This window comes from Lonchura striata, chromosome 30, assembly GCF_046129695.1.
Source record: "Lonchura striata isolate bLonStr1 chromosome 30, bLonStr1.mat, whole genome shotgun sequence".
Classification (NCBI taxonomy): domain Eukaryota; kingdom Metazoa; phylum Chordata; class Aves; order Passeriformes; family Estrildidae; genus Lonchura; species Lonchura striata.
The window spans coordinates 5380107-5404111 of record NC_134632.1 but is presented as its reverse complement, the minus strand read 5'-3'; the positions used below and the strand labels follow the sequence as shown (position 1 = coordinate 5404111).

At 56.8% G+C, this 24005-nt stretch overlaps 3 protein-coding genes across 3 annotated transcripts; 2 read left to right on the top strand and 1 right to left on the bottom strand.

Moving 5' to 3' along the window:
- Positions 1–1855: 1855 nt before the first annotated feature.
- IRF6 (interferon regulatory factor 6) lies at positions 1856–9079 on the top strand. Its single transcript, XM_021539484.3, has 8 exons — positions 1856–1882; positions 5362–5538; positions 6386–6590; positions 7000–7122; positions 7226–7372; positions 7604–7996; positions 8377–8495; positions 8781–9079. The coding sequence occupies exons 2-8, from the start codon at positions 5365–5367 to the stop codon at positions 9000–9002; spliced, it is 1383 nt and encodes a 460-aa protein (XP_021395159.1). The 5' UTR covers positions 1856–1882; positions 5362–5364; the 3' UTR covers positions 9003–9079.
- A 1338-nt stretch (positions 9080–10417) lies between these two features.
- C30H1orf74 (chromosome 30 C1orf74 homolog) lies at positions 10418–11598 on the top strand. Its single transcript, XM_021539482.2, has one exon. It carries the CDS (start codon positions 10418–10420, stop codon positions 11303–11305), a length of 888 nt encoding a protein of 295 aa, XP_021395157.2. The 3' UTR covers positions 11306–11598.
- A 788-nt stretch (positions 11599–12386) lies between these two features.
- On the bottom strand, positions 12387–23714 carry TRAF3IP3 (TRAF3 interacting protein 3). Its single transcript, XM_077789091.1, has 16 exons — positions 23581–23714; positions 22446–22741; positions 21442–21532; positions 20932–20989; positions 20748–20772; positions 20486–20515; positions 20162–20257; positions 18137–18208; positions 17742–17882; positions 16168–16305; positions 15612–15747; positions 14482–14544; positions 14344–14403; positions 13649–13824; positions 12580–12861; positions 12387–12470 (listed from the first exon to the last, which is right to left on the bottom strand). The coding sequence occupies exons 1-16, from the start codon at positions 23657–23659 to the stop codon at positions 12387–12389; spliced, it is 1827 nt and encodes a 608-aa protein (XP_077645217.1). The 5' UTR covers positions 23660–23714.
- Positions 23715–24005: the final 291 nt, after the last annotated feature.

Below are 24005 nucleotides of genomic sequence, written 5' to 3'. Positions count from 1 at the left end.
CAGCCCTGACCTGCCCCAGGACCCCTCCTGTGGCTTGGGCACCTGAGGAAGGCAGAACCCTGCCCAGGCACTGCCAGCCCTGCCCAGGCACTGCCAGCACAGGCAGCAGGAGCGTGAGCAGCAGCAGCACTGCTGTCCCCTTCCAGAGCTCCCTGCAGCCCAGAGCAGGCTGGCATTGCCTGTGTCCCAGCGGGCAGAGGTGTGCATAGCAGGAATGCAGGGATGGGATGTGCTGGCCCGTCTGAGGAGAGATCAAAGATCCCTCAGAGCTTGGCCTGGAGTTCAGCCCAATGCCTCCCTGTGTCTCTTCCTGGTTTCTCCCAGAATTGTCCTACCCCTGTGTGCTTTATACAGCAGGAATAACAAGGGTGGTTTACTCCAGGAGCAGCTGTGCCTTGATGTACACGTCAGGAGTGGTCAGGTACCACTAAGGAAACCCATCTCACCAGCACAGAGCGCTGACCTCGGAGTGTCACACCTTGTCTTCTGCTTCCTGCCACAAAGATTCTCTTACCAGCAGACAAACTCCTGCATGTTTCCTCTGAGTGGGAGTCCATGCTGGATGAAGTCTGAAATATTTAATTTGCACTTGGTATCCAGCAAGCCAAAGTTCCCCAGAAAAACAGTGAATTGTTTCATCTCTGTGAATATCTCCAAGATTTTGTCTAGTTCCAACCTCTTGGCTCGGGACTGAGCTGTGGGTGTAAGTCAGCCTTCCCAAAGTCAGGGTTCAGTGTTTTCCACAGTGTTCATGGGGAGAAGGAGAAGGGAAATTCCCATTTTTTTTTTCTGGTTCATTGAAACTGAAAGGTGAAGTATTGTATGATCCTTGAAACCAAGATTCACCACTGAGTCATGGCTCTCCACCTACGAGGAAAATAAATAAGACGCGAGGCTGGAGGGCTGGAGCCTGTGGAGGGACCAGGGAGAAGCTGCTGAGCCCCCTCCCAGGGGTAGGTGTGACCCCAGAGTGAGCATGGAGCCAGAGAAGAGGGACATTTTTGTGCTTTTCAGGGAAGAAACTGTGAGCTTGTGACTTTAATCGGAGCTGACTTTAGGGTTTGGCTTCATCCTGTGTTACCATTGACTGGATATGCATTTATACAGATGGATGGATGGATGTAGGACAAGAGCAAATGTACTTAGGTGTGCTAGGGGAGGTTTAGATTGGATATTTGGGGGAATTTCTTCACTGGAGGGATGGACAAGCTCTGGAACAGGCTGCTCTGGGAACGGCAGAGCCAGCACCCCTGGAAGTGCTCAAAACCCTGCGGATGTGGTGCCAAGGGACACGGTTTGGTGGTGGACATGGCAGGGCTGGGTTAATGTTTGGACTCGATGATCTTCGAGGGCTTTTCCAGCCTTAATCATGGCGTGATTCTATGAGTCAGCTGAATGCTTTGAACTGCGAAAAAGCCCAGGAACGTAAGGCTTTCTTTCCAAAATATTCCATTTAAAAGGCAAAGATATCCTGCTTAAAAGCAAACCTCCTTTCTTAGATACTCCATTTACCGGGGAAACGGAATATCCACTTTGGAAGTTCCCTAAATATTCCGTTTGACAGGAAAAGGGTCGCGGCAGAAGGGCGGGGGTGCGGGGTGCTCCGCTCGCCCCGGATCCGCGCGGGGTTCGGGGGGATCAGCGGGGCGGGGCGGGGCGGGCGGCGCGGCTGCGCCCAGCGCACCTGGGCAGGTGAGGGGAGGGCCGGGCAGGTGAGGCGGGGCAGGTGAGGGCCGGGCCGGGCCGGTCCCTGCGTGAGCGCGGCCGCCGCTGCCCCAGCGCCGCTGCCCCACGCGCGGGCCCCGCGGGGCGGCCCCGAGCCCCCGCGGGACGGACCCGCCCCGGCCCCACGGACGGACGGACGGACGGACAGGCGGACGGGGTGAGCCGTGCGGGGCGCGGGGATCGGACGGCCCCGGAGCCGCCGGGCGCGGCCCCGTCCGGCGTGGGGCTGGCGGGCGGAGCGGGACCGGTGCGGGACCGGAGCGGGGCCGGAGCGGGACCGGAGCGGGGCCGGAGCGGGGTGGGGCTCGGGGCCGGAGCGGGACCGGAGCGGGGCCGGAGCGGGGCCGGTGCGGGGCCGGTGCGGGACCGGAGCGGGACCGGTGCGGGACCGGAGCGGGGCCGGAGCGGGGCCGGTGCGGGGCCGGTGCGGGGCCGGAGCGGGGCCGGAGCGGGACCGGAGCGGGACCGGAGCGGGGCCGGAGCGGGACCGGAGCGGGGCCGGAGCGGGCGGGGCTCGGGGCTCCGTGCGGGGCTCCGGAGGCTGCAGCGGCCGGCCCCGGGGTTAGGGCGGCGGTGCGGGCGCCGTGCGGGGCAGAGCCCGCTGGAAACGCCGATTGAGCGCTCCTTGCCACCGGCCCCGCGGGCAGCGCCGCGCTCGCCCCGGGCTACGCCTCCCAGGGCGCTGTAAAGCGAGGCCTAAAGTTAGGGCAAGGCTGGTGTGTTCCCCCCAGTCCTTCACCCCCTCACCCGCTGCAGTCTTCGGGTCGCGGCTGTTACACCCCAAAGCCCCACGCTTTGTGTAACAGCTCCTGCCCCTTCCAATTTCAGGGGCTGCCTGGCCGTGGCTGAGGTGACCCGGTTGGGGTGTGCAAAGTGGGAATTCAGAGTTGATCGTGTTCAGGTGTGCTGGGGACGGCGGGGGTGGTGGGAGGCAGGAGATGTACAGAGCTCTGAAATGTGGGAGCCCCGGGTTCCCGGTGTAGGGAGGTGATTCAGCGTTGGATGGGAATTCAGCCCGTTTCTCTGTGAGAATGTTTGCCTTTGAAAAAATGAATACAAGTCCATGAAATCCAGGATACTATAGTGGATAATACAGTCAAACAAAGGTAACGAGCAAGGAGAGGGGTCTGTGGGTTTACAGCAGTGAACCCGAGAAGACTCTTCCATCTTCAGAGGCTTTAATGGATGAGGTGGAGCAGGAACTCTGAGTATATTTGGATCTGCAGGCGGGGAGCAAAAACATCTGTGCAGCAAGGCTGTGTTGGGCTTCAGGATGGTTTTCCTGGTGCTCCGTGTGCTGTTGGACTGTCTGGCACCGAGTCCACCACAGCTGACCGGGGCTCTGTCCCTGACCTTGGTCACTCTCTGCAGCCCTGTTCCTTCCTGGCTTTGAGTGGTTCTTCTTGGGCTGAATGTCTCCAAGGAGAAATACTAATAATTAGGGTACAGGCAGTAATTACATCACTGAGCAGAGAGACATTAGCAGCACAGGGATGTGCTAATTATCCCTCCACAGCACCCGAGCTGAGTGGGAATAAAGGGAGCCGGATAGTCCCGGGTTTGTGCACTGCCGAGGAGCCTCGGCAGAGCCGAGTGTGCACAGACATTCCCCGGGTGTCTGGCATTAGTGGAACCCACCGGCTCGAAGTTGAAGGTTGTGAGTGGCTGACTCACCGTCTGAGCCCAGCAATGGGATCCAAGTTGATTTGCTCTCAGTTATTGTGTCAACAAGTCACTGGTGATAAAAGGTCATAAAGCATTGTGGTGTGGAGCGCTGACAGACGCTGCCTGCTCGGGGACAATCCCGGCCAGCACCCACCCGCCCTGGCACACCCGCCCTGGCACACCCACCCTGGCACCCGACCCCTCTGCTGTGAGAGGCACAAATCCTCCTGTGCCGGGGATTTGAATCACCGTGTCTCACTGTGTGTGCACAGCACGGGTTATTAGCAGGGACTGCTTGTAAGGTTAAGTGTAAAAGAGATGTGGAAAGCAGCCCCACTAAAGATTCTTCAAAACGACACTTCTTTTTTCCTTTTCAAGAAGTGTCACTGACTGGTTTTGGTCTCAATTCCACGTCCAGGATTAACCTGGATTTTGTGCCTTTGCAAGCACTCTTCTGAAGATTTTAATTCTGACAGCATTTCCAACATGGAGAACCACCAATGCAGTTTCAGGAACACTAAAATAATTTTGATTATTGCTTCCTGATCCTTTGCAGCTCCTGAGAAACAGTCTGGTAATGTGCCCACACATTTTCAAACTATTATTTAAAAATGGTTTGTAGTTGAAGCTGAACATTTTCTTTGCAGAAAAGATAAACAGATAAACGGAGTTGTGTTTGGATTAATTTTGTGTGAGCCCTTGCCTCTGAATGGGATCTGCAGGTATTTGAACAAATAAAACCTGTTCCTAGACTAGTTCTTGGATAGGATTTTTTTAATCTTCTCCATCTCTGCTACCAGACACATTTTGCAACTCCTCCAGCAATATTCTTATGGCTTATGGCAAAGGTGTACTTGTCATATAACTGCTTTATTAATGGAAATATTTGTAATTTCTCACCTCTTTCAGGAATTACAAAGGAATATGGGACATACACCTTCTGAGCACACGTGTAGTGCAGAAATCGCCTTCCAAAATCTAGACACTGAATGATGCCTCTACTTAGAGAGGGACACACGTTAATTTTGTTTGTTTGGCTTTGTTCTACACAAGGAAAATCTTGTTGGCTGGCTGCAATTGTATGAGCAGCACAGGGCTACTTAACAAAAACATTAAGTAAACAGCAGTCGATTTTTAGCAGCAGCGCAGGCAGACCTGCAGTTCATGTCCTTCTGGATAAACATCCTGGTTATTACAGGTCACTGCTGTTTGCCAATGATCATGCTGCATTCAGGGCATTCATGGAAAAGCTATAAAATGGTTTTCAGAGTCTGAGTCTGGTAAAACTGCCCCTGTGCCTCAGCTTGGCCCCTGCTCCTCGGCTGGGCTAAAGCCTCCCAGCCAGGCGAGCCCTTCTCCTCCTGGGTGCATCTGACAGGACTGGAGGAGCAGAGATCAGATCAGCCCCTTCTCCCAGGTCTGTGTGGAGGCTTTGGAAACTCTGCTGCCTGCTCTTGCTGTGGCTTGCTCGTGGCTTTGTCTCCTACTCGGGGTTTACAGCCCAGGTGTGCTCAGGGCTCGCGCTCCGTGTGCCAGCTGAGCTCTGGGAGGCTGAGTGTGAGCTGTGTCCCTGTAACAGTCCTGGACCCCACTTAGGAAGGTGTGTGTGACTGCTGAGGGTGTGAGCTGTGTCCTTATAACAGTCCTGGCCCCATTTAGGAAGGTCTGTGCCTGCTGAGGGTGTGAGCTGTGTCCTTATAACAGTCCTGGACCCCGTTTAGGAAGGTCTGTGCCTGCTGAGGGTGTGAGCTGTGTCCTTATAACAGTCCTGGCCCCACTTAGGAAGGTCTGTGCCTTCTCCTGGCAGAGGAGGCACCCAGCTGCAGCTGACCTGGAGCTTTCAGGGTGCAGTACCACAGGAACCACAGCAGTTACACAGCACAGGGCCCTTTGTGGTTACATGAATTCCGTTTCCCTGAAGCCAGTGAGGCTCAAGTGAGCTCTAGCGTGGCTCTGCTGTCACCCCTGCAGACCATGGCCCTCCACCCGCGGCGGGTGCGCCTGAAGCCGTGGCTGGTGGCCCAGGTGGACAGCGGGATGTACCCCGGGCTCATCTGGCTGAACCGCGAGGCGAAGCGCTTCCAGATCCCCTGGAAACACGCAACTCGGCACAGCCCCCAGCACGAGGAGGAGAACACCATCTTCAAGGTGAGAGAGGGGAGCTCGGCCATCCCACGGCTCTGGAACAGACACAAAGGGCTGGATTGTTGGCCGGGAGCTGGGCAGGCATCTTGGGAGCTGTTTGCAGGCACATTTTATTTATCTGACCTCAGAAAAGCCACTTTGTGCACCTGGATGCCAAGCCTGGCACTGCCTGGGATGGTGTTGAGTTCTTTAACCCTTTCCCACCACCAAAGGCCAGATGCTGTGTGATCCTTGGTCTGGGGAAGATGATTGCTGTTGGCTTCATCTGCTCAGGCTGGGATGTGGTCACTGGCTCGTTCTTGGCAGCAAACCATGAAATGCCGTTACATAAGTCTTAAGAGGTCCACCACAAGCTCATCACAAGCACTCATCGCTGCTGTCCCTAATATTCTTATCCCAAAGGATTCACTGTAACTCCCTGCACTCCTTTGAGGAATTTCTGACCTTTGTTTTGGAGGCATCTTGGACCAATAATCAGATTTTGGGGTGAGAGAGGGAGAGGCCAGCCAGATGTCTGTGGCTGTCCTTCTACTCCATTTTAACCGAGTCCATTCCTCCTGCACAGGCTCCCTGCCAAAAATTACTTCTGGTGTTGAATCTGAGACCCACAAAATCTCTAACCCAGAACTGTGAACATTCTTTTGGAATTTGGATTTACATCTATTTTTCTCCACTTTCTTTTAATAGAAAAACTATTAAAGTAGGAAATTCCTTCTTTGTTATCACAAGAGTTCTAATTAAGACTTCTGCACGAGAAGGATTTTACGGTGAATTTGTTTGGAAGTTTGGTTTCTGATAAAAGCTGCTCTGTGAGGAGGGCTGGACTGAGCTGGCTGTACTTTGTCCCCAGGCATGGGCCGTGGAAACGGGAAAATACCAGGAAGGAGTGGATGAGCCTGACCCTGCAAAGTGGAAAGCCCAGCTCCGATGTGCACTTAACAAGAGCCGAGAGTTTAATTTGATGTACGATGGCACCAAGGAGGTGCCCATGAACCCCATTAAAATTTATGAAGTGTGCGACATCCCGCAGTCCCAGGGATCAATCATTAATCCAGGTGAGGGCCGGGCTGGCTCCTGGGCAGGCGTTGGTCCAAGGGAGCTCCTTCCCTCTCTGCATTAACTCTCCAGCTGCCCTTGTGCAGCAGCAGCAGCTGCCAGGTGAAGCCTGTACTTAAACTAAAAGGATTCTGAACCATCCTTTAGTCCTAAAACTAAAAGTCACACACAGTTGCATGTTTTCCTGCTAAACAATCTAATATTGGCAATACTGTGTCTTACTTCATCAGTACTTTTACCTTCACTTCTAGAATTATATATTAAACTGAAATTAGCATGTTGTTTGGATCAGGTTTATCCTTTTTTACTGAAATTTGAAAAATACACGAATTAATATTCAACAGGAAGATGATCTTTTCCCAGTGTTTCATGCTGATAATCCACCCACAAGAATGTGCTTGTTTGCAGGTTCCACTGGCTCAGCTCCGTGGGATGAAAAGGATAATGATCTTGATGATGAAGAGGAGGAAGAATTGAATCAATCTCAGCATGTCCCAATTCAAGAGACGTTTCCATTTCTTAATATCAATGGTTGGTGGCACAGACTAATGTATTAGTGAAGGTATTTGTTAGTAAATTGCTGAATGCTTGAAATAAAATCTGGATTTATTGAGGAGCTGTTGCCTTTCTGTAGATTCTCCAATGGCTCCAGCCAGTGCAGAAAACTGCAGCCCTGAAACTGTGTGGCCAAAGAATGAACCCCTGGATATGGAAATGCCCCCAACGGCGCTGCAGCACGACTTCTTCAGCAGCCCCGAGCTCTGGATCAGCTCCCTGCCAAGTATGTGCATGGGCTTGTAATAGTGCTTCTGTTTTGTACTTGAAAACCCCACAGAAAATGGTATTTTGCCTTTCTTCCTGTGGCTGTTTGTGAGTGAGTGAGTGAGGCGAACGTGTGTAGTTTAAATAGGATTGTGTGTGGTGTAAACATGCCCATGAGGGCAGCAGGGCTTGCGTGGTGTCCCTGCTGCTGCTGCTCCAGGAAAAGCCACACTGATGGTTTCTCTCTCAGTGACAGACCTAGAAATCAAGTTTGAATACCGAGGAAAGGAGACCGGACCCACAACGACCGTGAGCAACCCGCAGGGCTGCAGACTTTTCTATGGAGAGCTGGGTCCTATGCCAGACCAGGAGGAGCTCTTTGGGCCCATCAGTTTGGAGCAGGTCAAGTTTCCAGGGACAGAGCAGATCACCAACGAAAGGCAGAAGGTGTTCACGAGTCGGCTGCTGGACGTTATGGACAGGGGACTGATCCTGGAGGTCAGCGGCCACGCCATCTACGCCGTGCGGCTCTGCCAGTGCAAGGTGTACTGGTCTGGGCCCTGTGCCCCCTCCTCCACCACCCCAAACCTGATCGAGAGGCAGAAGAAGGTCAAGCTCTTCTGTCTGGAAACGTTCCTAAGTGGTAGGTAACTTCTGCTTCTGGAAAACGGCTTTGGACACTGGTCATGGCACTGTTGGAAAGGGTGGTCTGCACCGGACTCTGCCTGCATGCAGCAGGTGTGGACAGCGGGGCAGGGCCACTACTTCTCCCCTGACTTCAGGGGAGCCTGGAGCAGGTGTGTGGTGGGAGGAGGTGTGTAGACTCCTTTAATGCTCTGAGAGACATCAGAGGGCCTTGTTTTTAAAGAAAGCCCTTCACGTGCAAGGAGTGAGCAGTAAGTGTGAGAGAGGTGGCAGAGGACAGTGTGTAGGTAAGGCTGGGGGTGATGCAATGAGGTGGGATGTCGTGGGTGTTTCCAGCCTAAAGAGCACAACCCTGCAGCACTCTGCTTCTCTTCCTAGAGCTGATTGCCCATCAGAAGGGACAAATTGAGAAACAGCCACCATATGAGATCTACTTCTGCTTTGGAGAAGAATGGCCTGATGGAAAACCCAGGGAGAGGAAGCTGATCGTGGTGCAGGTAGGGCTCTGGGGTGACATATGCCAGCCTTGTTTAGTTTAGGATCAATTCCCGTGGAGACTGAGATCTGTTCTTTTCTGCTGTGGCTTCTGACACCAGGAAAACTGCAGTAAGACTGGTGGTTTGGGAGAACAAATAGAAATGTGACACGTGCTGAATCGAACTGGTTTGTGAGTGCGTTTTAGGGCATTGTGGAAAGCATCTCTGCATCCAGGACAGGGGCTCTGCAGAGTAGCAGGGATATTCCACATGCCTTCAGGCTAACAATGGGGACTTCTCCAACAGGTCATCCCCGTTGTGGCGCGGATGATCTACGAGATGTTCTCCGGGGACTTCACACGCTCCTTCGACAGCGGCAGCGTGCGGCTGCAGATCTCCACGCCCGACATCAAGGACAACATCGTGGCACACCTGAAGCAGCTGTACCGGCTGCTGCAGAACCACCAGGAGGGCTGGCCCATGCAGGCCCCGGCCCTGCACATGGCACAGCCGCTCCCAGCACAGTGACCCGCCTGCCACCGGGGCTTCTGGCCTTGTACATACACACAAGTGTTCCTTAACCTGTGCCTTGCCTGAATCTGAATAAACCAAATCTGTACGTCTCGTCATCTTCTACAATTTCAGCAGTCTGTGGTGCTTTTGTTTTGGAAGTGGTGCAAAACAGAGGGAATACTTCTAACTCCTTCAACATTCTCAGCTGTTTGCTTAAACAACACCCCTGTATAAATCAGATATCAGTTCTGTAATATTTTTTAATCTACTCTAATACAATGTATATAAACACTTGATCATTAGAGAGGGAGAAAGAAAAGAATCTGTGCTCTATTAAACTTGCCTTGACAATATCACCTTGTCTCCTTTTTTTCTCTTTAATGGGGCTGTAGCAGCAACCTCAAAGGCTGATGCTCCTTACAGTGTGGGGGATTTTTATAGGGATGCATATGGGCACGCATTGTAAATGCATATATAACAGAATGGGATTGGAAGGAACCTCTGGAGCTTCTCTAGTCTTCTCTGAGCACTGATTGTTCAGATCTGTACAAGCCTGAGCACTCAGTGATGGTACAGAGCTGTGAGCGGCTCCCAGCACGGCTCAGCACTGTTCCTGCATTGCCTGGTTTGTGCCCAGGCTGTGAGCACTGCTCCTGTGAACTGTTCCTGTGCCCAGGCTGCCAGCTCTGCTCCTGCGCCCTGCTTTGTGCCCAGGCTGTCAGCTTTGTCAGCTCTGCTCCTGCACCCTGCTTGGTGCCTGGGCTGTGGGTGCTGTGCCTGCATCGCCTGCTTTGTACTGGGGCTGTGAGCTCCGCTCCTGTGCCCTGCTTGGTGCCCGGGCTGTGAGCTCTGGGAGCTCTGCTCCTGTGCCCTGCTTGGTGCCCGGGCTGTGAGCTCCGCTCCTGTGCCCTGCTTGGTGCCCAGGCTGTAAGCTCTGGGGCTGTGCCCTGCTTGGTGCCCGGGCTGTGAGCTCTGGGAGCTCCGCTCCTGTGCCCTGCTTGGTGCCCAGGCTGTGAGCTCTGCTCCTGTGAACTGTTCCTGTGCCCGGGCTGTGAGCTCTGGGAGCTCCGCTCCCGTGCCCTGCTTGGTGCCCGGGCTGTGAGCTCTGGGGCTGTGCCCTGCTTGGTGCCCGGGCTGTGAGCTCTGGGGCTGTGCCCTGCTTGGTGCCCGGGCTGTGAGCTCTGGGAGCTCCGCTCCCGTGCCCTGCTTTGTGCCCGGGCTGTGAGCTCTGCTCCTGTGAACTGTTCCTGTGCCCAGGCTGTGAGCTCCGCTCCCGTGCCCTGCTTGGTGCCCAGGCCCGCCCATGCCCGGCTCCCGGCCCTTCTCCCGGTTCCGGCCCTTCCCTCGGCCGTGCCGAGGCTGCCCCGCCCAGCAGCCGGCGGGGCCGGGGCCGCGCTCGGGCCCGCCCCGGAACCGCGCGGGCCCCGCTGATGGCGGCGGGGCCGGTTCCGGTGCCGCTGCCGGGGCCGCTGCCGGTGGCGGGGCCCGTTCCGGAGCCGGGGCCGCTGCCGGGGCCGGGGCCCGTTCCGGAGCCGGGGCCGCTGCCGGTGCCGCTGCTGGTGGCGGCGGCCCGCGAGGCGCAGGGCCCCGGGCGGCGGCGGCGGCTGCCCGCGGCGCGGGCGCTGCAGGCGGCCGGGGAGGTGCTGGCGGTGGCGGCGGGGCTGAAGCCGGCGCTGCTGTGGGAGTGCGGGCCGGCGGGCGCGGCCGAGCTGCGGCGGTACCTGCAGCGGCTGCGGGCGGCGGGGCTGGCGGCGGCGCGGCTGCACGTGCTGGCGCTGGGCGGCTCGGCGCTGGTGCTGCGGCCGGGGCCGGCGCTGGCCCGGCTGCTCCGCGCCCGCCCCGCGCCGCTGCTGGACGTGTCGGCGGCGCGGGGCCGCCCGGCGCTGCTCGGGCCCGCCGCCGCCCGCGCCCTGCGCCGCCGCCTCGCCGCCCTGCTGGGCCGCCTGCGCGACGCCGAGGCCGCCGCCGCCGAGCCGGTGACGGCCAGCGAGGCGGCCGCCGGCGAGTGGGGCCCGTGCGCCGCGGCCGGGGCGCTGCTGGGCTACCCCGCCGTGTACACGTTCGCCGAGGGCGCCGAGAACTGCCTGGCGCTCACGCCGCTGCGGGTGTTCACGGCGCAGGCCGCCTGCCCGCGCATCAGGGACGGGCTCCGGGTGCGCCTGTGCTCCTTCAGCGTCCCGGAGAGCCTCTGCGCCCCGCTCCGCGACGCGCTGGACGCCTGGTGCCGCGAGCTGCGCCAGGCCTTCGGGGCCCAGACGGATTTCGTAGATCTGCGCATTTCCAGCGAGGTCGTGTCTCTTCCAGCGGTTGCCTTGTAAAACGCGAGCATGCTCGGACTTCTTAGCCTTCCTCATTGGGACCGAGGCAGAAGATCCAGCTCCCTGTGTGTGCTGTCGCCTGCATCTCTCATGGTCCTTCAGCGCTGAAGGCTGAATTGTGACTGTCACCGCAGGCCGGTGGCAAAACCAAATACATTTTATTTTAAAGAACAACGAGTGTGCTCCCAGATACTCTGCTGCCTCGGTCCTGCCTGCCTGCGCATTGCACCCTGCAAAGTCAGTGTGTATTTGCAGTGGGCAGCTGAAGATTAATAAATGATTTGAACACTCTAGTGCTTTGAATTAGTGAAGTTTATTGTCAGCTCCGTGTGTATTTACTATGTGTACAGTGTGTGTATATTATATTTCAGGTATGTTTACTTCCCATGCGAGGCGGAGTCATGGCCTGCATTGTATCTGAACCTGCACATGAATGAGGGACAAGTGCTGCTGTAGAATGTCCACGGTGCGGCTGCAAAAGGGACTTTAAATCCCCGTCTCTGATGAATTCTTGTGCTGCTGGCAGTGAAGGGGAAGCAGCTGTGGCTGTGGGGATGCTCGGCCACAGCAGAGGCTGGAGGAGTGGGATGGAACAGGGCCCGCGGGGTGTGAGGTGGGAGAATTGCTCAGGGCACGTGAGGGGACTGTGCTGAAGAGCCCCCTGAGCTGGGCTCCTTTGTCAGTAAGAGTGGAGGTGGCTCAGGACTGAGTACCTCCCATTCAGGGAGGCAATAAATGCAGGAGGAGAACCTGGGGGCATAAACCCCAGGCAGGCTGGGTGCCAAGGGCCCAGGATGCCCAGGATGCCCTGTCCCTCTCGCCCTGTGCAGGCACAGCAGCACAGGGCTCTTCCCTCGGTGCCTTGGGGACGGTCAGGGCAGCCTCGGGAGGAGCAGAGTAACCAGGGCTGCCGAGGGAAGGGGTGATGTCCCCGTGTTCATGGGATCTGTCTGGAGCGAGACCAGCTCGGGTATGAACCCAATGTGCACATGCAGAACAGCAGAAGGTGAGGTGAGCTGGGGTTGCTTTTGGTGAAGCAGAGGTCAGTGCCTGCAGTGAAGTCAGTCATCGAGGAGCTCCTTCACAGCCCGTAACTCGCCAGGAAGGCGGCGATGGCCACTCCTGCCACTGCCAGCAGGAGAGGGAAGCAGGGACTGCGCCGAATCTGCCAGGAGAAGCTGATGTTAGCAGGAGTGTGCTGGGGCTGCCACTTCCACCCCAGCCTAGCACACGTGCCCTTGGCTGGCACAAGGGGGTCTGTCCCGAGCTCCCACCTGCGCCTGGCTGCCGTGGCAGCGGTTCAGCTCGGCGCGGCACTGGCGCAGCCGTGTCAGGCAGGACTGGTACTCCTGGCTCAGCGCCTCCAGCTCCGAGCGCAGCTCCGAGCACTGCGAGCACAGCCAGGGGCTCTCGGCAGGAGTGCTGCCCCGGGCTCTGCGGGCACCCAGAGCGGCCGGGCAGCTGCAGCCGCTGCAGCGCTGCGCCCGCGGCTCTGCCCGAGCGTCCTCGGGTACCTGCGGGGACAGAGAGCAGCTCAGCGTTACTGCAGCATGCTGCTGGGGCACTGCCCGCCTGCTGCCACCCACTGTGCCCAGCTGCCACCACCCCACTGCCATCACCCCACTGTGCCCGGCTGCCTCCACCCCACTGTGCCCAGCTGCCTCCACCCCACTGTGCCCACCTGCTGCCGCCCCACTGCCACCACCCCACAGTGCCCGGCTGCCACCACCCCACTGCCATCACCCCACTGTGCCCACCTGCCCCTCTGTGCCCGCCTGCCGCCTCCTGCCACAGCACAAGCCCTTTTCCTTTCCTTTTCCTGTCGGCTCTCAGCTCTGCTACACCAGTGATGTTTCTCTAGGTCCTTTCTAATAACTCCCTGCTGGCTGAACATTGCTGTAGGAATTGGTTGGCAGGAGGCTGGCTTGGTGGCAAGGTGTGTCCAGGGCTGTAAAGCTTTGCTTGGTTGGGGCTTTTTGCAGCCCAGTTGTACAGGCCTTGCTTCTGTTGGCAGACCCTTCCTGGTTTTTTTTATTGTTGCTATTATTGCAAGCATTTTCTTTTCCTCCTCTCCTTCCTTTTTGCTTGGTTCTTAAAATGTGGCTTTGGTTTTTCCCCGGGGGGCTGCTGGGGCTCTCCTGTCTGTGAGAGCAGGAGGGGTTTGCCAGGGAGAGCTCTGCTCCTGCAGCCAAGGCTGCTGCTGCTGCTGTGGGTGCTGAAGCAGGGGATTAGGCAGGAGTGGTATCAGGATCAAATTTAGGGCAGGTAATGCTTGCAGACACCAAGCCTGGGTTACCTGCAGGAGCTTTGGTGTGTGGTGTTTCTGCTGAGTGACTTCCTCACCTCGTTCTCCTCTGCTGTGAGCTGGAATGTCCTTTTCTGCATCTCATCCTTCAGACTTTCTGTTCCCTCCTCCTCCTCCTCCTCCTCCTCCTCCTCCTCCTTAGGGTGCTCTGACAGAGCACTTTGTTTTTCCTTGGCAGGAATGAGAGATGGGGTCTGTGTGGTGAAAACCTGGTCTAGAAAACAGTCAGGCTCCTGATGAGAAACAGCTCCAGGCTCTGGGCTGGCTTCAGCTCTTGTTTCCTCAGCACAGCTTAAGGATAATATCTGTGTGCTATGCACAAAGCAGAAGACGCAGGAGATGAGTTTGTTATCACAGGCCCGTCTCTGCTGTAGCTACAAGTTCTTAAGAGCAATATTTCTAGGCAGTTGCCAGAAATGGAGGGGAGGGAGAGTTAAAATGCCTTTTTTATTGCTTTCTTTTTGTCAAGTACAGCTGGAATTGCAATTATAAACTGGAATGTGTTTTGTTTGGAAAAAATATGGCATAGCCACTGAAGTAGAATTTGCAGTAAAATCCATTTATTTTCCCACCATAAATATGTTTATGTTTTAATGTTAGCTAGCAAAACAACTCATTCTGTGCAGCTTTGAAATGACCTTTTATTCCTAGAGCACTGTAGACTTTTCCTAGAGTCAGGGCTAGTGTTCTTGTGTCCGGGGAGTGCTACCTGGGGGTTACAAAGTTTGCTGACCTTTCCTTTGCACCGTCACCTCCTGGTTCTTCTGTTGGTTGTTCTGCTTGTGGATCAAGTCTGGGAACACAAAAAGCAACATTATTATTTATAGCAATAAAGGAGGTCTCTAACTTTGTGTGTTTCTGTGTTACTTACTCTGCAAATGGCTGATTGTTGCCTCCAGTGTTACTTTCTGCTCTTGTTCTTTTTGCAGTTTATCTGAAATGAGGATAGAAGATCAAGGTTGGTGTAAATCTCTGTGTATCTGTATGCAAGGGTAGTACTTTTCTGTTCTGCACGTGTGTAGAGTGGAGCAGACGTTGTTGGCTGCTCTGGACTTCCTTCTCTTTCTTCTCTTTCAGGGATGTGATTTTTAGCTGTTTATTGCCCTTTCTTTTTTGGCAGCGTTTTCTCTCGTGCCTTGTGTTCAAGTCATTCATGGTTTATTTTAAAGCTGTTCATGCAAGACCAGCTATGAGATTAGAATTGCAACCCACTTTCTCTTCCTTAATTATGTTTTAAAATAGCCATGTGTGAGTTTCAAAGAAGATGTGTGAGTCTCCTTGCCTCTGCCTGAGCTCTCAGCTCCTCTGTACTGCCCTCGCCACCCAGCACCCGGGGCAGCAGCACTGGCTTTGGGCCTGCCAAGGGCGAGAAGTCCTGCTTCCAGCCGAGGACACATCTTAGCTTTTTATTTTTCTGGTGTCCCATTTCATCCTTTCCTCTGGGAAAGCCACTTCTGTGAACTCTTTAGTCGAGTCAGGAGCAGCTTTTGGCGGGCTCTGGCAGTCACAGCCCTGGTGGCACGCTGGGGCGCGCAGCTGGGAGTGAGCCCTGCTCGGAGCGCCGGGCTGCGGGAACCCTTCCCCGGGCCCCGCGGTGGGCACGGCCGCTGTGCCAGCCCCGGTACAACGGCTGCTGTGCCAGCCCCGGGCACGGCTGCTGTGCCAGCCCCGGTACCACGGCCACTGTGCCAGCCCCGGGCACGGCCGCTGTGCCAGCCCCGGTACCACGGCCGCTGTGCCAGCCCTGGGCACGGCCGCTGTGCCAGCCCCGGGCACAGCCGCTGTGCCAGCCCCGGTACCACGGCCGCTGTGCCAGCCCCGGTACCACAGGCGCTGTGCCAGCCCCGGTACCACGGCTGCTGTGCCAGCCCCGGGCACGGCCGCTGTGCCGGCCCCGGTACCACAGGCGCTGTGCCAGCCCTGGGCACGGCCGCTGCGCCAGCCCCGGTACCACGGCCGCTGTGCCAGCCCTGGGCACGGCCGCTGTGCCAGCCCCGGTACCTTGGATGTGGCGGATGTGGCCGGCCTGGCGGTCGTTGGCACTGCGCAGAGCGCTGGCTCGCTGCAGCAGCTCCCCGTGCTCATCCCGCAGCGCCCGCAGCTCCCGCCGCAGCTGCTCGTTCTGCGCGTCCGCTCGCTGGCCAGGACAGACAGATGGACAGACAGACAGACAGACAGACAGCGGTGTGGCTTGGGAGCACACCACAGCTCGCCTCGTCCTGCCCACACCACCTCCCACTGGCCCAGGCTGCTCCCAGCCCTGCGCAGCCTGGCCTGGGCACTGCCAGGAACCCGGGGGCAGCTCAGCATCAGCAAAATGCAGCAAGAGCTGCTGGTGCCGGCGTACCTGGAGCTCGCTCTGTGCAGCCTGGAGCTCGCTCTGTGCAGCCTGGAGCTCGCTCTGTGCAGCCTGGAGCTCGCTCTGTGCAGCCTGGAGCTCGCTCTGTGCAGCCTGGAGCTCGCTCTGTGCAGCCTGGAGGTCACTCTGTGCAGCCTGGAGCTCGCTCTGTGCAGCCTGGAGCTCGCTCTGTGCGGCCTGGAGCTCGCTCTGTGCAGCCTGGAGCTCGCTCTGTGCAGCCTGGCAGCTGTTGGTGAGCTCGCTGTGAGCCGTGGCAGCGCTGCCCAGCTCGGCTGTGAGTGCGGCGTTGTGCTCCTTCCACAGGGCCAGCTCCTCTCGCGCCGCTGCCAGGCTTCTCTGGAGAGCAGGGCAGGGACCGGGGCGTGTGACCCAGGGGTGGGTGTGACACAGGGGTGGGTGTGACACAGGGATGGGTGTGACACAGGGGTGGGTGTGACACAGGGATGGGTGTGACACAGGGGCAGTGTGACACAGGGGTGGGTGTGACACAGGGATGGGTGTGACACAGGGGCGGTGTGACCCATGGGTGGGTGTGACACAGGGATGGGTGTGACACAGGGATGGGTGTGACCCATGGGTGGGTGTGACCCAGGGATGGGTGTAACACAGGGGTGGGTGTGACCCATGGGTGGGTGTGACCCAGGGATGGGTGTGACACAGGGATGGGTGTGACCCAGGGGTGGGTGTGACACAGGGGCGGTGTGACACAGGGGTGGGTGTGACCCAGGGGTGGGTGTGACACAGGGATGGGTGTGACCCAGAGATGGGTGTGACACAGGGGCAGTGTGATACAGGGATGGGTGTGACACAGGGGCAGTGTGACACAGGGATGGGTGTGACACAGGGATGGGTGTGACACAGGGATGGGTGTGACACAGGGGTGGGTGTGACCCAGGGATGGGTGTGACCCAGGGATGGGTGTGACCCAGGGGTGGGTGTGACCCAGGGGCGGGTGTGACACAGGGGCGGGTGTGACACAGGGATGGGTGTGACCCAGGGGTGGGTGTGACACAGGGATGGGTGTGACCCATGGGTGGGTGTGACCCAGGGGCGGGTGTGACCCAGGGCCCGGGATGCTGCCAGCCTGCCCTGGGCACCAGCTGGGCTGTGCTGGGCAGCGCTGGCTCCCCGAGCAGAGGCACAAAGACCCGTGTGGGGCTGATGCCATCTGATGGACAGAGCCAACAAGGGCAGCTCCCTCTGGAACACGTTCCTGGGGTAATGCTCCCTTATTTCTCTGCAAATACCAGTTATGCTGCGGGTCAAAGCAATTTGCTGCCTCTTGGGGAAAACATATTTTTATAGAAATGGGCAGTTCCCTCTGGAACACGTTCCTGGGGTAATGCTCCCTTATTTCTCTGCAAATACCAGTTATGCTGCGGGTCAAAGCAATTTGCTGCCTCTTGGGGAAAAGCTATTTTCATAGAAATGAGCACCTCCAGAAAAAACCCAGCTCTGGAGACCTCGTGCCCTGGTGCCTGTTGGTGTGAGCAGGGCAGGGAATGACCCGGAGGAATGGAGAGGGGAAGGGATTGCAATTCAAGCTGACAAAGCCAAGGACATTTCCCCAGCTGTGAGCTGTCTGTACCTTGATGTGCAGTGAGCACAGGTTGCATTAAAGCTGCTTTAGGCTTTGCTGAGTAGCTAAAACTTCATTTTTTAAAATCTTTGCTGCTAATGGCAAGCCTGTCATTGCCTTTCCCTGACGTGTGCTTTCTTTGTCACAGTTGGACTGCGTTAAAGCCAAGCCAGGTGTAAGACATACTGCTCACCTGAGAGTTCTCCAGCTGCTGCTCTGTTAGGAGTTTGTCCTCCAGAATCTTCTGAAAATCCTCTTTTGCCTTCTGCTCATAGGCCTGCTTCTGGTCCTCCATCTCTATCAGGATTTTCTTCACACACTCCTTTGAGTAACTCTTTAAAGAAGGAAGAGCTTGAAGTGCTTATCTGTCAGATTCCCACCTTGCTAAACCTGAGTGTTAGCAAACCCAGAGCGTGTAAACGCTCCTGTAATGTGCTGTGAAGCATTGCTTCAGCAAAGAGTTAAAGGCCTTTTTGGATAGGCATCTAATCAGATTGATGTAGAAACTGAGACCCGGCCCAGCTACAAGGCTTGGTTTTTGTTTTCCTGCCTTTCCTCACCCGTGTTTGTCAGTGAATCAGACATTACCTGGGTGCAGGCCTGGAGCTGATTTTCCAGCACCCGTAGTTTACACCTCAGTTTGTCCTCGTTCAGCTGGCCCTGGGGAAAAGCAATTGAAGTGAGATGTGAAATCATGAACTGCACAATGTGCCCCCAGTGTTTTGTTGGGTTGTTTGGATTCATTTTCTCCCTTCATCTGTAATCAGATCAAAGTCTCTTCAGGGCTGAGAGCTCAAGTAAACCTTCCCAACCTCAGGATAAATGGGACACGGGGGAAGTGAAACTTTTATGGATTGAAAACCTGTCCTGAGGCAGTTTCTGTGGTTTCTGAGTGCAGGTGTTGGCAGTGACATGTCAAGTTAGGAGCGAGGGGATTTTGGGTTGTTGTGGCTGGCTTTGGCACAAAGCCTCGAGCTCAGCTGCTGGAACCGTCTTGTCTGGCTGTTTCCTCAGAAAATAGGCTGGGTCTGTGTTGCAAGATCTGCAGCTGGGCAGGGGGATCAAGGGCACTGGTGATGATTCATTTTCCTCACTGTCATCATCTCCTCTCGCTGTTAGTCAGGCTGCCAGGCTTTGTGGGAGCAGGCTGCATGCAAATTCAGATAACATTTCCAGCAAAGGGTTCACGTAGGCTGTTTCCCACCAGCAATACTGAGAACACCAATATCCTCTCTGCCCACTGCCGTTTGAAGTCACGACTCTGAAAAGAAACTCCTTGATGTTACAGGAGCAGTTGACAGACCCGAGCAAAACCAGACTCCCTGGTGTCTCAGCACCGGTTAGATTTGCACAGAAGCACCCCAAGGACTAAATCTTCCCCGCTCAGTTGTTGGTGAAAATAGCTAAAGTAGGTGGAATTTTGAAAAGCAGTGTTAGATGTGCAATGTTCTGCCTGGTTTTGCTCAGTTCCCCTCCTCTGTTGTCTGCAGAGGTTCCAGCTGTGCACAGATGTGGCAATCAGACCCTTCCTGTGCTCTGGAGCAGAAATCCTGAAGGGTTTGGGTTGGAGACACTGTCTGAGCATCCTCCTTCATTTGGCAGCGCTTCTCAGTCAGCCAAGCCACTTTTACAGCTGGTGGGGATTGAGGCACAGCCCCGGGCAGGAGGGTCTCTCTGACCTCGGGGTGAAATCGTGGGAGGGGGAAGGCACCAAGTGCTTGTCCTGCAGTCTGACACCCGTGCTCCTGCAGGGCGTTCACTCGCCCCATGAGCCTCAACCACACGTGAGCAGCACCTCAAAAATAACTCCATCGCAGGAGTTGCTGCCACATCATTCGCAGGTACTCAACAGCTCGTCTTTGAAACCCAAACCGTTCGAAAGGCTTAAAAAGCTGCTACAGCAAAACCTTGGCATCTCACCTGAGGCTGGAAGGGGCAGCCAGCCCTCACTTTCCATGGCACAGCGTCAGGGGGAAGGCTCCATCCCTCCCTCCCTCCCTCCCTCCCTTCGCCAGCGCCCCTGGAGAAGCCCCCAGCCCCACCTGCATCGCGAATCCCCTCCCGGCAGCAGCATCTGCCTGGGGGCTCCAGCACCGCGGATGGCCAGGCTGAGCAAAAGCTGAGTTTTAGGCTGAGGAAGAGCTGATTTTTAGGCTGAGCAAAAGCTGATTTTTAGGCTGAGGAAGAGCAGTGTGCTTTCCTGCAGCAGGAGCAGCAAGGAGCACCCACCTGTTGTCATCTGAGGTTTCATGGCCACTTCCTGCGCATGTGGCTGAGTGTTTTTTCCTGCTCACGTTATATTGAAGGAGCGAGCGAAGGCGGAAGTTTCTGACCACAGGATGTCTAAGACAAGTTTTTGTACCCCCTCACCCAATCACTCGCCTCTCTGCCCCAACAGAACTTTCAAACCACTTTTTTTTTTAGTGCCACAGCAGCATGAATTGTTTAAGGATGCTATAAGAAAGCCTCCTCTATTATATAAAATGTATAATTTCCATTTTGCATCCCCATGGGAGACAGAAGGGCCTTTCCTGCTGGGTTGGGCCAGCCTCCCTGCGTGGGGAGGGGCAGCGAGGCCGGGCAGGTGCCGGGGGCTCTGCAGCTCTCTGGTACCTGCCAGGATTTCTCCGAAGCCTGCAGCAGGGTGGACAGGAGCTCCTGTAAAATCACCATCTTCTGCTTGAGCAGCAGCTCGCGGTGCAGGGCCTCCTGCGGGAGGGCAGCAGGGTCAGCGGGCAGAGCTGGGGCACAGCCAGAGCCCCAGCCAGGCCTGGCCCTGCCTGGCGCTCTGGCTCTTTCTTTTGGTTGGTCTTTTGGCCATGTCAAAATCGGGCTTTTAACACCCTTCATTTAGCAATATTAATAATAATGTAATCAGCATTATTCTTGATGAAAAGCAGCTGTCCCAGGGGGGGCTGAGCACTGTTTGGTACCTACCTGCAGGTAGTTGGAGAGCTGCACCATTTCCTGGAAGGGAAAGGGCAGATGTTTAAAAAAGGATTGTTTCAGTTTATAAACATGTCATGAACTTGCTACAAAAAGCTAAATATTTCTAAATGAAGTGAATTAACAGCCTGTATTTGGGTGGAGAAGAACCTGCTGGGGTCCATTGGGTTAGTGTTTCCAGGGAAGTGGAAATATTTCCACAACAGCTGAACTTCCAGGCGTTCAGGCTGGTCATTACCTGTGCTTTGCTTACCTTATTTAAAACTGCTATTCCCCAGCTGAAATGAAAAGCAGAGTGTGTTACTGAGGCATCAGGGAGGGTCTCCAGCCTGGGCAGCCCCTCCCCAGCCGAGCTGTGGGTGTCTGTGCCCCCAACCTTTCTGGGGGAGCACTTTGGGCATGGGGAGCTGCGCCAGGGAGGGGCAGGAGCTGCTTACTCTGTCTGCTGGCTCGAGTCTGTCACTCCTGACCTTGGGCTTGGGAGGGTCTGCGTCCCTGTGGGAGCAAGGTGAGAGGGTGTGAATGGTCCCCCTGAGGGGCTCTGGATGTTTTTCCATCTCTGGAGGGTGTCCGTCTCTGCTCCCATTGCTCCCAGTTTAAATAAAAAATAAATGGTTATTAAATAGTGTCCAGTGACAGCTCAATGGGCACAAGAGGCAAAGAAACGCCCGCTCTGATGGGCAGAGAAGCAAAGGAATTTATTCTGCAGGAAAGTCACTCCCCGGCTGACCCCGGGGCAGAGCAGCTGCTCAGCAGCACTGGTGGTCACTCTGCACTGGTTTATCCTTCCCCAGGAAAAATATTCCTAATTCCCAGAGTGTGCAGGGAGCCAGGCTGCGGCGGTCAGAGGGATGGGAGGGGGGATGCTGGCTGGGGACCCCGGACAGCTGCAAGGAGATGGGAGCGGGGCGGGAATGTGCTGGGAAATCGGAGCGTCCCTCACCTACCTTGGGTGTGCACGGAGCGCCGCGGTGCCCGGGGGGGGCTGAGGCTCGGCGGGGACTGGGCAGGGGGGAAGCTGGGGCAGCTCCTCGGGTGCTGGAACGAGAGGGCAGCTGGGCTCAGCCTCCGCCAGCAGGTGAGGGCAGGGGCTGAACCCGCAGGCACCGACGGGGGCAGGAGCACAGGGAGATGCCAGGGAGCTGTGGCAGCCCCGCGGGGATCTGCTGCTCTGGCTGCAGCAGCTCCAGAGCCCTGGCACAGAGCGGGGAGCAGCCTGCTGCCTGTGGGGGTGCGGAATGAGCACCCAGAACGGGACGGGGGGCCCGGGCAGAGGTGCCAGCCCTGCCCGCCGGGCTGCGGCTCTGCACAGCTCACAGCGCAGGGCTCGGCACCCACAGCTTGCTCCAGGAGCTGCTGGAGCAAGGGGCAGCAGGGCTGGGGCACCGCTCTGCTCGCTCCGGTCCAGGCTGGGGCTGTGCGCATCACCTCGTGCTCGGCTGTCTGCTCGCACAGCTTTGTGACCCCGAGGTGCCCCGGGGAATTTAAATCGACAAGGAGATGTGTTTGGCTCTGTCTGGGGTGTTCAGCACAAAGGTGCTGCTGAAGGCAGGGAGCCCTCCGGGTTCCTGTGTGCCACAGGGTGGGTAACGAGTGCCAGGGACTCTGCTGCCCCCTCCACCCTTCCCGCCCGCAGCTCGGGTGAGGGAGGGAAGCCAGGGGGATGGAGCTCACTTATCAAGGGTAAAAATAATTCCTGTAAGTGCAGAGCTGCAGCCTGGCAGCAAAAAGGTGGAGTTGTACTTGGAGAAGTGGCAGAAAAACCTCCATTGGGTTCAAGGCTTGACAAGCAGGAGAAGAGCAGGGAGGTGACTGTGAAAAACACAAAACGCGGGTTTTTATCTGTTCAGTCTGCATTCTGGCTGTGTTTTGACTTGGATGCTGATGGGCCGAAGCGGGATGAGCTCCCAGCCGTGCCCCGGGGCAGGAGTTACCGGGGCAGGAATTTTACCTGGAGCGGGATGCTTGCTCTGGGCTCCACGTGTGAGGAGGGCTCCGGAGGGCTCGGTGCCTCGGGCGGGTGTCCCGGCAGGGTCCCCCCGGGCCCCAGGTGCCTCCTCCGGAGGAACTCGCTCTGGCGGGCGCTGCTGGCCGGGCGGCGCGGGGCCCGGGCAGGGCTGGCGCCGTCCCTGCGCCGCAGCCGCTCCCGCTCCCGCTGCCGCCGCTCGCTCCGCTCCTCGAAGCTCTCGCCCGGGCACGGCCGTGCCCTCCTGGGCATGGTGGCCTTGTCCCCTGGCGGCCTCTGCCCTGCGGAACCCAAAACGCAGGGGCTGAGCAGAAATGAGCTGTTTCTGGGGTTTCTGGGTGTGGGGTGGTGGGCAGTGCTTCTGGAGTGCCAGTTACATCTGGGACGCTTCCATACTGTTTAGTTTGTATTAAAATCTGCTCTGGCTTTCTTTTTGCTGTCCCAGTGGTAGCTGTGGGGTGCTCAAAGCTCATTCCTGGTGCTATCTTTTACTGTAGGGGCCTCCTTTGAAGGCAAGCTGCATTTTTGGGGTGGTGCCTGGGTGGGGAAGGTGCCCACAAGCCCCAGTCTGGACACGGCTCCAAAAGCTGAGCGTTTTTCAACTCATTTTGCTCCGGTTTTGAAAAGGCCCAGTTGTGTGTTCTGCTCAGTCTCCATTCATCCATCTCTTCACTCATCCATCAGGAAAAGCTCAGCCCTCTCCCACCTCTGCTGCCTCTGGCTTGCCCTGCCTGTCCCAGGGCTGTAAAAGCCTCAGTTCACCAAAAATGCACTGAAAAGCAGGATAAAGCTTAAAGAAACACAGTCCATTACTCACCCCAGGCTGAGCAAACCCTGGACGCTTTCTTGACAAGCTAATGTTCTATTTCCTCCTTTTCTTACCCCAAATTACCCTCTCTAATTAAACATGTCCTCCATCTTTGCTTTCCAAGCTCTTACACTTCTTCCTTCAAGGGAAACCAGGAAAGAACCCCTCTGCTTGTTGCTGGCTCACGCTACAGTTCCCCGGTGCAAGCTGTGGGGCTGAAAATGGGGTGGAACAGGAGGGAAAAGGCTCCGGGTGCTGCTCTGGCCTCTGCTGCCCCGCAGCGCCTGGGGTGCTGCCACCCTTACCTGGAGCCGGGTCCCGTGCTGCCGCCGGGGAGCCGCGCCGAGCCGGGCGCTGCCGGGCAGGAGCACGCCCCGGCTGCCCTGCTCATGCCAGCCTGCTCATCGTGTGCCCCCGCTCTCCTGCTCTCTCTCTGCAACAGGAAACGCTGCAGCTGCGGCCGAGCCCCGGTTCCTGTGTGCGCTCACAGCCCGGCTCCCGGCGGGGTCAGCCCCGGTGCCCAGCCCGGCTGGAGGCACAGCCAGCAGGTATCTTCTGGGGCATCTCCCCGTGCTGCTCTGGGACACAGAAGTGGAGTTGGAGCTGCCTGTGGCACTCGGGGATGGAGTTTCCCTGAGCGGCTTTGGGGCAGAGGAATCCAGACTTAGGGAAGTACAGTAATGCTATTATTTTATGCCTTCTTGCAGATTGGAAAGAGGAAAAAAAGTGTGTTTTGG